Below are 12,840 nucleotides of genomic sequence, written 5' to 3'. Positions count from 1 at the left end.
GAGAATAGGGGAGAGAAACAGAGGGAGAGAAAGAGAGCAAGGGAGGGGAATAGAGGGAGTGAAACAGAGGGGGAGAGGGATGGAGAGAGAGGGGGAGAGGAAGGAGGAAGAGAAAGAGAAGACACAGGGAGAGAAACAGAGGGGGAGAGGGACAGAGAGAGGTAGAAGGAAGGAGAGAAACAGAGGGTAATAAACAGAGAGAGGGAGGTGAAGAGGGAGAGAGAAAGAAAAGGAAGCAGGGAGAGAAACAGAGGGGGAGAGGGACAGAGAGAGGGAGAAGGAAGGAGAGAAACAGAGGGTAATAAAGAGAGAGAGGGAGGGAAAGAGAAAGAGAAGGAAGCAGGGAGAGAAAGAGAAGGAGGGAGGGGAGAGATAGAGGGAGAGAGTGACAGAGAGAAAACTGAACAGAAGAAAAAGACAGATAGAGAGAGAGAAAGAAAGAAAAAAGACACAGGTGATAGGAAGAAAGAGGGGGGACAAGGGGGAGAGAAGATGAAAGAGAGGGTGTGGAGAGTGAGGGTACAGAGAAAGAGAGAGAAAAGAACAGAGAAGGGAAAGAGAGAGGAAAAGAGAGTGTGTCTTGGGGAAGAAGGATAATGTGAGATAAAGAGAAAGAGCATATCAGAGAGGGGGATGCAGAGAGAGAAAAATGTATACAGAGAGAAGAGTAAATAGAGGGTTCAAAGAAAGAGAGAGAAAGTGAGAGGAGAGAAAATGAGAATAAAGAGTACAGATGAAGGGAGAGAGAGCAGGGAGAAGAGACAAAAAATGTGAACAGAGCGAAAGAGAGCGGAGAAGAGATACAGATTGGGCCTGTCGTAACAAGAAAAACTGTACAGAACACTTCTCAGAGCACAGATCATTTACATAGAAGCAACACGGGGACGCTGGATGAACTCAGAAACAATAGCCACAGGGAAAGAGTGCGTCTAACTGAAAAACTGTTGGTTAACAATATCTAGCCTGTGACTGGAAGAGCGAGGGAGCGGGACTTGTTTAACTGTACAAATAAGCTCACCTGTTGTTGTACATTCAAAACAAAACTCCGATTTAAGTCTAACTTGAGTAACTTCGGACAGAACAGTGCCTCCAGTTAGATTTAGGTGTCAATAGAGCAGTGGTGGGCAATTATTTTTTCCATGGGGCCACATGAGAAACAGAAAATATTGTGGAGGGCTCAATTCTGCATAATATTCATCGCATTTCTTTATAAAAAGCAGTAGATAATATTGTTTTAATGAGCTGGTAAAACTGGTAAGAGTTCATGTTTTGACTAATCAATCAAAAAGTGACGTTGGCTTACAAAAAATGTCATTAAAAACACCTCTACTACACTGCTGCTACTAATGATAATAATGATACTACTACTACTACTACTACTACTACTACTACTACTACTACTACTACTACTACTACTACTACTACTACTACTAATAATAATAATAATAATAATAATAATAATAATAATACGTTATGGTTGTAATTATTGTAATTAATAGTAGAGACAATAATAAGTATTATTGTTATTGTTGTTGTAATAGTTATAATAATAATCATAATAATAATATAATAAGAAATGTCTTTAAAATTATGCTTTGAGATTGTAATAAATAGTAAAAGGTGATGAAAGGAAATGATGATAGTGAAAATCATTTTAAGTATAGTGAACTTTTTTGTTGTTTTGTATTTGTTAGTATTTGTGGATGGTGTGGCTGTTGCTTTAAGTTTTTGAGTTCAAAACACAGCTTTAGTGCATGCATGAAGTAAAATAGTAAAATATGTTTATTTTGTAATTCCAAATGATTAATTCCAAATGGTTAGAGCCTACTAAAGAGTTATATGTGGCTCTGGAGCTGTACCCAGATCTGCTACAGAACATTCCCTTAGTGCTCAGTTTGTCTCCATATAGATTTAGTATTGAAAATGTGATGATTATTCTGCATATTTTCATAATGTCTAATAAAGGCCTGGGTGAAATCCACAAATGTTGAATGTGCATATTTTTAACAAGGTTTTTGATTCTGTTATGTATTCAGATATATCATAATCAACACTGCAAACAGTTCGGTCAGTGGTTTGATTTATGCATGGACCAAGTTCTATAACTGTGTCCTTGGGCAAGACACTTCACCCGCCTTGCCAAGTGTGAAAGTGGTGAGTGTTGGTTGATGGTCCTGCTATGTTTATTCAAATACACTAAATAAAACAGCAAATTAACAGTTTGACTGAATCAGTTTCAACTAAAGCCAAAGTATGTAACATTTTTACCAAAAAATTAACTAAAATTAAAGCATGTTGTTTCTTTTTTTTCGATTTTGGTTGTTTTTATTGCACTAGAAACTTAGACAAACATGTGTCTTGTGAGCGGGCTTGCATTTCCACAAACTTGACTGTTATTTGGCCTGGAGGAAAGGCTTCACCCGCTTGTTTCCATGAAAATGTTGTTCCATTGGCTGTAATTTATATTGGCATAAACATACAGTATATAATATGCATGGAGAATGTTGTTGTTGAGAAGTGATTTTTAGTTTTTATTTCCATGGAATCGTGCAGGAGACACACCATCTTCAGAAAGTTATACTACACTTTTAAAGTCCCATATTACACTATTTTCTGATATATGCTGTAAATCTGACATATGTGTATGTTATAATCATGTTTCCTCCTTATAAACATACCTGTGTTATTGTGTTCTGTTTCATTCACACATGTTTAACACACAAACCCTGCAGAGTTCTTTTCTCAAACAGAAAACACTTTGTACCACCTAGTGATGTTTTGGTAATAATGGAAGTGCTCCTCTGTGTTTTTAAACTCCATACACCTTCACTAAAATCATTAGCCCTGGAATTGCCCATCTCTACTGAACAAAAGGTAGTTGTGAACTTGAAAACTACCACTACATGACATCACAAGGTGGAACAGAGCATTTTGAGCTTTGGAGATGAAGACAAACATAATAAAGAATTACAAAAACATGTGTGAATAAACCAACACAACTCTGGGTATGTTTTTCATGGGGTAACGGCATTATGACATGGCTAAAAGTTCAGATTTGGATAATATAGGACCTTTAAACATACTATTAACAACTATTACTATTGCTACGATTACTAATATTATTACTATTAACTAGACTAGAAAATACACATCTTCATCACATCTTCTAGGGACAATGTCAATAGTAAAAAATAGACATTAACTAAAAAAAAAAAAAAAATACTACTCAAACGAAGATAAACAATCGAAAATCAATCATTTTAACAGTTCTTTTTATACTGTTTTTGCTGCACACATCGCCCCTTCTACAAATACTCACTCCACTTAACCTCACAAGACAGCACATCCATCAACCACAGCCTCTTTCCCACTTGACGTATTGTGTTTTGCGAACGGTAGCAGGAAGAAATCTTTTACAGTCCAACATGCGTATCCCTGGAGAGTTACTACGGAAACGCATGTCCAAATCTCTTTCCTAGTGTCGTGCACAGTGGCGTCCAGGAAGTGGCCAGAAATGAATAATGTGCAAAACTCATTGTTCTTACAGTCAAAAAGATCACAGTGAACTTGCTATCTTTAACCTTTTCTACACTTTTGCTTGTGTTCCCATGTGTTACAAGCAGCAGACCCCCAGTGCTGCTTCCTTCTCAAGATTTCCCGGCCCATGTGAGTTGATGGTTAACTCAAAGGGGAAAAGGTGTGTATGCCTGGACTGTACGAGGCCATTGACATCTGCACTGTTAATCTTATGTAAGTATAAATGCACGGGCGTCAGCTTCCTGCTATAAGGTAAGAAGAAGTGACTTTGCATTGGATTTCAGGGTTAAATAAAGAAGGCAATGGGGAGGAGTAGCACGTTTACATGAAGCAGGTTTGGGAAATTAAATTAAACAACTTCCACCACCATTGAAAATAGCTACTACTACTACTACTACTACTACTTATAGCCTGGCCAGGAGGTGGAATACTCATCAGTGGGTTTAAATGCAGAGAGGAAACTACATTACGATTCTGTTTAGCTATAGAAAAATGTGACCATTTACCATTTACCATTATATTAAGATTTAAAGGGCTAGAACATCCTCTGTTCCGTTCTACCTTGTGATGTCAGAGGTGTGACAGAGGTGGGACTTGCATATTGTGACTTAAAATGGACTAAGACTTGGGACTCGACTTGGACTTGAAGGTCAGTGACTTGGGACTTGACACAGACTTGAACCCTGTGACTTGAGAAGATTTGATGTTTTCCCCCAAAATATAAGTTTTTAGAAAATACATTTTTCTTCACAGTTGATAAATGCGGTGCTGAATTTTAGAGAAACAAATTGGAACATGTGCCTCCCACTTCTGTTTGGTACTTTGGATGGAAATTAAGTACTGTGATACTCAAATGTACTACAGTAATATACAGTACTATACAGTAAAACAGAAGTAACTACATAGAACACAATCCTTCCATTTCAGTGCAGACGACATGACAAAATAACTGATATTAAACACTTTTAAATTTGAATTATTTCTCTTCTGACCGTAATGATTCACACTATGATCTTCTTAAAACATTTAAAAAGGAAAAATTTGCATTTCTACAACTCTTACATAATCTATAAATGCTCATCTATAAACATACCGTGACTTTTTAAGTTCAATTTAGTTTAAAATTCATATAAATTGCAAAAATCTACATTTGGTACTTGGGTTTAAAGACTTGAAAGCAGACAACTTGGACTTATGGGGCAGTGACTCAAGACTAGACTTGGACTTGCCTGTATTTGACTTGGGACTTGACTCAGACTTGAGGTCAAAAACTTGCAAAAAAGACTTGCAAAAAAGACTTCCAAAACGACGACTTGGTTCCATCTTTGTCATGTGGTAATAGAGGAAGTGCTTCACTTTGTTTTTAAACTCCATACTCCTTCACTAGAATCATCTGGATGATTTCAGACATGGAAATGTCAATCTCTACTTAACTAACGTTAAAAGGTAGCTGCTAACTTAAAAACTACTGTTTCGTGACATCACAAGGTGAAATAGAGCATTTTCAGCCTGGGTGATGTAGACAGACTCATACACAAAAATTACTCAAACATGTGTGAATGAAACAAAACACACCTCCGGGCATATTTTTGATGCAGGAAAAGAATTACAGCATGATTTAAAGCTCACAAGAGTCAATTTTGTGTAATATAGAAGCTTTAATGTAAACTGTACTGTAAATCTGGAACTCAGATTAAAAATGCATTCTTTCTTGTACAGAAAAACTCCAAGACTAAACTACACTAAACTACTCAACTATTACTGTGTAACAAAATAATACAATAATACATACAATAAGCACGACTGACTTATTGGTGGATTTATTCAGCTGAAGTTCAGTAGACTTCATTGTTCCTGAGAGGTTGCTTCAGCGGAACTGGTCGAAGGATGAGTACAGAGAATGCATTTCCCTCACGAGAGATCGATAAAGTATAACTTAACTTAACCACAGAGAAATCACATCTACAGACTGTCAGCACTGTAAATCAGTTGATATTTATTTGACATTGATTTTACATCAGAATCCCTGCCCATCTTGACCTATAATAAACTCTTGCAATTTAATGAAAAATTGGAATTAAAAATATAAAATATACCTTAGATTTATTGAAACCAGTGTGAATACGTTCAAATAAGTCTGCAAATTTAAAAACAACAAACTTACAACTATTAAAATTGAGATTTATACAAAATCAAGTGACTGCATAATAAAGTTCTGCAGTGTACATTCAGTTAGGGCCACTAAGATTATGGTACATTTTATTATTCTCGCAGGAAAAGTTGTCCTCTGCATTTGACCCATTCATCAGATTTTGACCTATTGCGCATGTTTTGAGTTGAACAGTGTAGCCTGAAACACAGCACGTAGGCCTACTACTGTTTTACATAATGCGCCTGGAAAACAAAGTTCAGATGGAGTTGATTTATATGAGTGCCATGACAGAGACACAACAGACCAAACAGCCGACACACCTGACCCATAGACACAGACACAGGAGCAGAAAATTTGCATACAAGAGCTGCAGGATTATGTAATGTAAAACGTCTATAGGGAGAATGGCTGTGCCCTATTTCCCAAGACAAGGCAAAATGACATACAACTAGAGAGGTTTTTCTGTGAAGTAATTCAGTGATTTTGCGAAATTGTAGGTCTATATTCAAATTGCAACAGTAAAACCAGTTGAAACTCGAAGATGAGAGCACATTTACAAATAATTGATTTTTACTGTGAGCATATACTGGGGTTATTTTGCTTGTGTTCATAATGCTACAAAAAGGAATACAGGGATAGATTATTTTAGTAATTGTTGTAATTGTAGTCATAACAAATAAAATATGACTAATGTTTATGTTTTGTATGTATTCCGCACATTGTATTAACAGTTTTGAGTGGGAATGAATAGTCTCCTCTTTGTTCCTGGTGCCAGATTGACGCTGTATCCGGACGTTCATGTTTGCTTGTTTTTGTGATACTAATTTCCTGAGAACATCTCTGTGAAAGCAATAAGCAAGATGACACTGGGTAAATATTGCATGTAATGTACTCATCTCAGAATAAACACATTGTTTGGCCTTCAGATACAGTCAGTTACAAAATAGCATACAAAATAATACAGAAGGATTTGTGTTGTATGTAATGCAAACTACTTTAGGTGCACTATGTAACATTTCTGCTGCAGGGTCAACCACCAGAAAAGTTGCATAGTGTATCTTTAATAATGCATTGGTCTTGCTAGAACCTTTGGACACTCACATTTTTACATTACAATATTCACTCACGCCACGCACTCGTTACTGGTCAGGTATTTCTGTAGCCACAGCTGCCCTGGGGCTGACTGACAAAAGCATGGTTGTCAGTCTACTCTACTGTAACAGCCTCTCCAACCACATTCATACTTAGACAAGAGGTGAAGTGCCTTGCCCAAGGACAAACAACAGAATGTACTCAGGAACAAACTCAATTATAGGATCGAACTGCTCTACCCCCTGAGCCACTGTCACCAACTAAACATTCAACATTATTACCACTGGGTCGAAATTATTTTATTCCTTTCCATTTGAATAGTAACTTGTCTTGAAATAATCTTTCTTTTCCATGAGATAATCCATTCATCCACTACCTCTGGTTTGTATGACACAGGCCACTTATTTGACCCAATCTGATCTTTGTGACCTGTAGGTCAGACTCAGGATTAACCTCTGAAGCTAGAAACAAACGTCTCCCTCCTGCTCCCTCCTCTCAGTCAGTGATTAGATCATGTGCGGAGGACCTACTTCTGTCTCCTCTAATAAAAACATTAGTAGTCCAGAGCCATAATGTGGCTGAAAGGCTAAGATTTGCTATAAATAACACTATTTGAAAAACCACAAAATTAAGTTACATTAAACACTTAAATGGGCCTTTTGATGGATTTTATTTTTTTTTAAGATCAACAGGTGTACATTAATCACTACGAATAATAGTGTATTGTCAGTTGCGCATCCAGTGTTAAAAATTGTATTGTACTTGTCTAATACTAAATGTCAACGCCAATTTACAGGTCAGCTCTGTAAAGAGGCAACCCTTAATTGAAGTTATTTTTGAGCATAATTAAAACACGCAAAATAAAAGAAATGCTATATAGATGCAATTGTATCTTCAGTGGAGACAAACACCTCCACCAGCAGAGTTACATACTGCCTTTTTACATACAAAGGCTATCTGGCAAAAGAGAAATCACTCTACTTGCCGTGTATCTACTGAATGGGAACTGCATGGACTAACTTTACTTCAATACTTTAATCTCATTATCACAGCTCTCTCACTCACATTATGGGATTAGGTCCGCACAGTGACATTCAAACTAACCCTTAGTACCATAAAGCTCTGGTTTGTTGCAGCTCGTTTCACCTTTTGGTCCTTTTGTTAAATGATGCTAACCTCAGGACTGTACGCTGATTGACCCTCTGCTTCATAAGCCTGTTTTCCTGTAGCTCTACTGTTTTGGACACGTGAGAGGATAAGAAAGTGCAATTTCACCGACTAGTCACATTCTCTGAGTCGATGTGTTCTTCAATAGCTGATTCTGGTCACTGACAGTCAACTCTGTTTCTCAACCTTCCCGCAAATGGAAAAATTTATTCCATCCATATTGCTAAACTTACACTTAGACAAATTTAATTGATCCACAAGGGAAATTATCTGGACACATACCTCACATATCACATTATCTTACAATAACAAAGAGTAAAAAAATATATACACAAAAATGGTAATAAACTTCTAAATAAGCAGCAATAAAAAAAGCAAGAAACAACAAAAAACTGTTCAAAACAAACAGGCAAAATGGAGACCAGAACCAGTTATGTGGCAACTAATGACCACTATATGATTATCATAAAGCTCTACTGAAGCCATAGACATCACCCATATCATTTGGCTCCAGTCAAATGAAACCCCCCAAGGCTTGCAGTAATGGAGCAACTTTGGAGCTGAGCTCCATATTAGGAATAGGAATTGATTTAAGAACAAGATAGCGAAATAAAAACACCAGTATCATGCAGAGCAGACTATTACAAACATTGTAAGCCTGACAGCAACAGTTACAGAGAGAGGCGACGCTTTTTCAATACAAGTGAATTGTAGCCAGAGTCAATGAAGTCGAAAGCATGACTATAGTCACTTCATATTTGGAATACTATCAGATTAGCTATGACCATTTGTATACATAGTCTATAAATGAAGCAAACATTTTCATTTTTAATTGCTGGGTGCATTTTTAATAATTTTTATTGAATGGGAGAAAGGCCTCTAATCATTCCCCTAATCAGAATGGGTTTTATTGCCATTGTCAGTAAACAAAATTCACAAACAAGGAATTTGCTTCAGTGTTATGGTGCAATGGTGTTGTTTTGGTGGCAAAACACCACTATTGGTGTGGGGCTGAGAGGCTAGCACCACAAGAAGGTTCTGGGTTCGAACCCTGGCTCGCCCGGGCCTTTCTGTGTGGAGTTTCCATGTTCTCCTTGTATCTGGGTAGGTTTCCTCTGGGCACTCTGGGTTCTCCCATCAACCCAAAACATGCACCAGATCAGATCCTCCATCTAAGGTAGTCCTGACCAAGCCTAGCAACAAGATCATGGAGAAGGGTCCCGGGCACCCCATATGCTGTCCACTGCTCCTGATAGGATGGGTGAAATGCAAAGGACAATTTCCCTACAGGCATAATAATGTACTACAAAAAACTCCAAACAAACCACCAAACAGAAAAAAAATCACTTTAATAAGCAATTAAAGTTTGGCTTCTTTACTGACTTGACTTAAGAAAAACAAAAAAATATTGATTTGTAAAGTGCTTCAGTAGGTAGACAGTATAAGGTCAGCTGCTCTTCAGGATCATAAAAACATCACTAGACAAAAGAGAAATTCTGAGTCAAGCATTAAAAATCCGAACTCAAGTCGAGACGAGATATGATTTTATATCTTCAAACAATACAAAAAAAGATATTTGTCCAAACTAAATATATACTTTTAACATCAAAAATAGACTTATCTCTTTAATGGGCCTTTTGGCATACACACTCTTTCTTGTATTTCCTTGTTTTGTGACTTTAAAGGAAAAGCAGAACATCACTTCGCTGCTTTGATAGTGGTTGTAAACAGGTAGTGAATAAGCAACATAAATAGACAAAAACAAGAACTAGGCAGGATATTTTAGGCCTTAGAGAGAACATGGTGTGAAATGCGTAATGCAATGTTTTTTTTCCCATCAGCCTCTCTGTCTCTGTGTGTGAACCATGAAAGAAGAGTTCTGCTTTTCAATGATAAACAAGAGGCTGCACTTCCTTACAGTCCTGAAACACACCAGAACAAAATACACTGGGAAGTAGAGATAGTAAATGACAACTGAAACATAGCCAAAATGGTACTAGTGTAAAAGAATAAACAGGGATTAAAGCTTGTTGCATTACAAGAACATAACACTGTAATAGTTTGGAAAAATACTGAGTAACAACAAAATGAGTGATACTAAAATAATTTGTTTTTGCTTGTTTTTGTCATTGTCTTATATAAAGTACTATATAAATAAATAAATAAATAAATGTATTATTATTGTAAATTATCTTATTGCATGGGGCATTCACTGACTGACCTAGTATTTTTTTTAAACTATATCTTCTCAATTCTAACCAACTTATATAATGTATATATAATGTATAACTTTTCAAGATTAGAATGAAAGAAATTGAAGATTGTACAAAAGAAGAATTAATTTATGTCCATATTGTAAATGCTACTGAAAAACTACTGTCTTGATTTTTATGATTAAAATTTCTCAGTGTTGTCTTTCTTTTAAAAAACAAATATGATTTTTTTTTTTTTTTTTTTTTTACAAATTAGACTAGTTGCTCATAGTTTATTAAATTACTTTTCCAAAAAATTATAATTATAAATAATTTATTGGTACTTATTTAGACGTTTATTATATTTTTTTATACATATATATTTGGTACTCTTTCTTATTGTAATATATTGTGATATGTAAGCTACTGTGTCCAAGTAATTTCCTTTGTGGATCAATAAAGTCTAAGTCTAAGCTTCCTCTTTCAATCCTTATCATTACTAAACCATAGTTTTCTTAACCCGCTCCCCTCAAAACCCATTTAAAAGCGCTGAAAATCCTTTGGCATTTCATAATAACAATGTAATATGTGCAGTAGCTGGCTTTCTCCTCCGCGGCGGTCTCGTCTGTCACTTTGTTGTGTAATCCAATAAGCTCCACTCCGTGTTTCCCTTTTCGCCCATCTCTGGCTCTTTGGCACGGCTTGTTTACTGGCGGAGAAGAGACTCTGGGAAAACGGGATCTTAGGACCTGTGCGCATGAGATCTACCTCTGTACCTATCTACAACAAGAAAAAAAAGAGACAAAAACATATTTAAAGTGCATTTTGGCCTGATTTCTACCACTTGTTTCCGATCTGAGGCAGCTTTGTGACGCGTGGACACAAGTTGGAGTTTTTTTTATTCCCAAACATTGCGGAGCGCAGCTGACTGACAGTCCAACGCTGGGGAAGTCTATACATGCTCATTGAAATCTCTGCAATGACTGGACAGCCTTGAGGTGCAGCTTTGGCGTCAAAATCTGTTATTTCCAGACAAAACGAGTCTGTAATTAAGTGCATTCGTGTTTGCGTTTGGAGGACTTCATAAGATTTTGTGCAAAAAAAAGAGCGCAAGCCAACGCCACGCATGCCATAACCATCGACTCAGCAGCAGCAGCAGCGACACATTTTGTACATTATTAAGTTGAGTTTTGTCTATGTGCCGCTTTAGATGCATGCATTTTGACACTGGTGACACAAAAAGAAGAAATCGGACTATTTGCGTGTTGTAACATGTGGACAAAGTTATTTTAAAAGGGCTAAGTTGAGAGCAGAGAAAACTTTGCTCGTGGCCTGTCTTCACGTTACTGTTAGCACAAGTGCCGTTTGCTAAAGCTAGCTATTGACATTAGCCCGGACTGCGTCAAAATAAGTCGCGCACGCTGTCATTTTTTCCACAATGGACGAAATCATCTTGGACACTTGAGTCGGCAGGTTGTTGTTAAAGCTTGATTTCATGGTACGAGAGATATTTCTGTATGGGGAGCGCTTTTAACCTGCGCTAGCTTTGCATGTTAGCGTGTGTTGTCGGACTGAACACGTTGGACTCGTTCCTCCGCCCATTTTCCGGGATCATGCCTTTTATTTAGTTTTATTTACCGGTCAGCTGCCGCACAAAAGCCATTTCCTAAAAGTTTAGCCTATATCACAGTGCACCAGCCTTTTTCCACGAGGAATATTTAGGATCTGCGAAGGAAGGAGCAGCGGACCGAGGGCGCTGGCACAACCGCGTTCAGTGATGTGGCTTCGGACTTTGTGTTTTGTTGTGGTCGCCGTCTGCATACTGAGCTGTCACCGAGCGAACGGAGAAAGTAAGTCACTCATTTAAGATGTAAACAAGCCCATTTAGTGCCCACTTTAATCATCTGCGTGCATCCACGGGCATATTTATTCATGCATTGCCCCATTTTACTGAGACTCTTCCAAATCATTTTTTTTTATCTAAAGATTTATGATTGATTATCTAACCTATCTTCATTTACAAGAAGTAGACAGGAGCAATAAAAAGACCAATACTTGCTAATGTGTTAAAACATTTAGATATTAACTCATAAAAAATAGAGTAAACTAATAAATTCATCTTAATAACAAAAACAAAACAGTAATAATAATTCAATACTACAAGCTTGATAAATTGGCAAGCATCTTTTCTCACATATAATTTTATGGCAGTAGTATCAAATAACATTGGCTGTTATTTAGATAAGAATTTTGATAGACCAGAATTGTCAACCCATTTTTCATTTGGAGAAGTAGACCTGAGCAATAAAGACAAAAACTTTCACTGTTTCCTTTTTTTTGAAACCAGATTAAATTGTTTATCCTCAAGCATTAATAACATCAAGTTATTAAGAAATAATAATAACTCAGTTATACTACAAGCTTGAGTTGGCAAACACTATTTCCTCATACATCATTTTACGGCAATAATATCAAATCGGGCTATTTAGATAAGAGCTTTCTATTTGAACTTGAATTTACCGACATCTTATATGCATATCTATAAAACTTCACATATAAAACACATTTTCAAAATAACAATTATATCGAGAAGGCAACATTACCAATTTTAAAATTTATTTAAATTTCTTGTCTACTTTATCTAACGTTTTTTGTAAACTGTAAGAAGAAATTAATTATTAATAAAATGTAACATAATCA

At 36.6% G+C, this 12,840-nt stretch overlaps 1 protein-coding gene across 1 annotated transcript in view; it reads left to right on the top strand.

Annotated features, from left to right (window-relative positions):
- Positions 1-10,795: 10,795 nt before the first annotated feature.
- The window catches only part of insra (insulin receptor a), a 55,855-nt gene continuing 53,810 nt past the window's right edge, over positions 10,796-12,840 (top strand). The window contains exon 1 of the mRNA XM_055151981.1: positions 10,796-11,990. Within this exon, the coding sequence (XP_055007956.1) occupies positions 11,918-11,990 (73 nt within the window). The 5' untranslated portion in view covers positions 10,796-11,917. The remainder of the gene's footprint in view (positions 11,991-12,840) is intronic.

This window comes from Boleophthalmus pectinirostris, unplaced genomic scaffold (assembly GCF_026225935.1).
Source record: "Boleophthalmus pectinirostris isolate CB_2022bp ecotype Guang Dong unplaced genomic scaffold, ASM2622593v1 HiC_scaffold_16, whole genome shotgun sequence".
Taxonomy (NCBI): Eukaryota; Metazoa; Chordata; class Actinopteri; order Gobiiformes; family Gobiidae; genus Boleophthalmus; species Boleophthalmus pectinirostris.
This window is presented reverse-complemented; position numbering and strand designations above follow the sequence as displayed.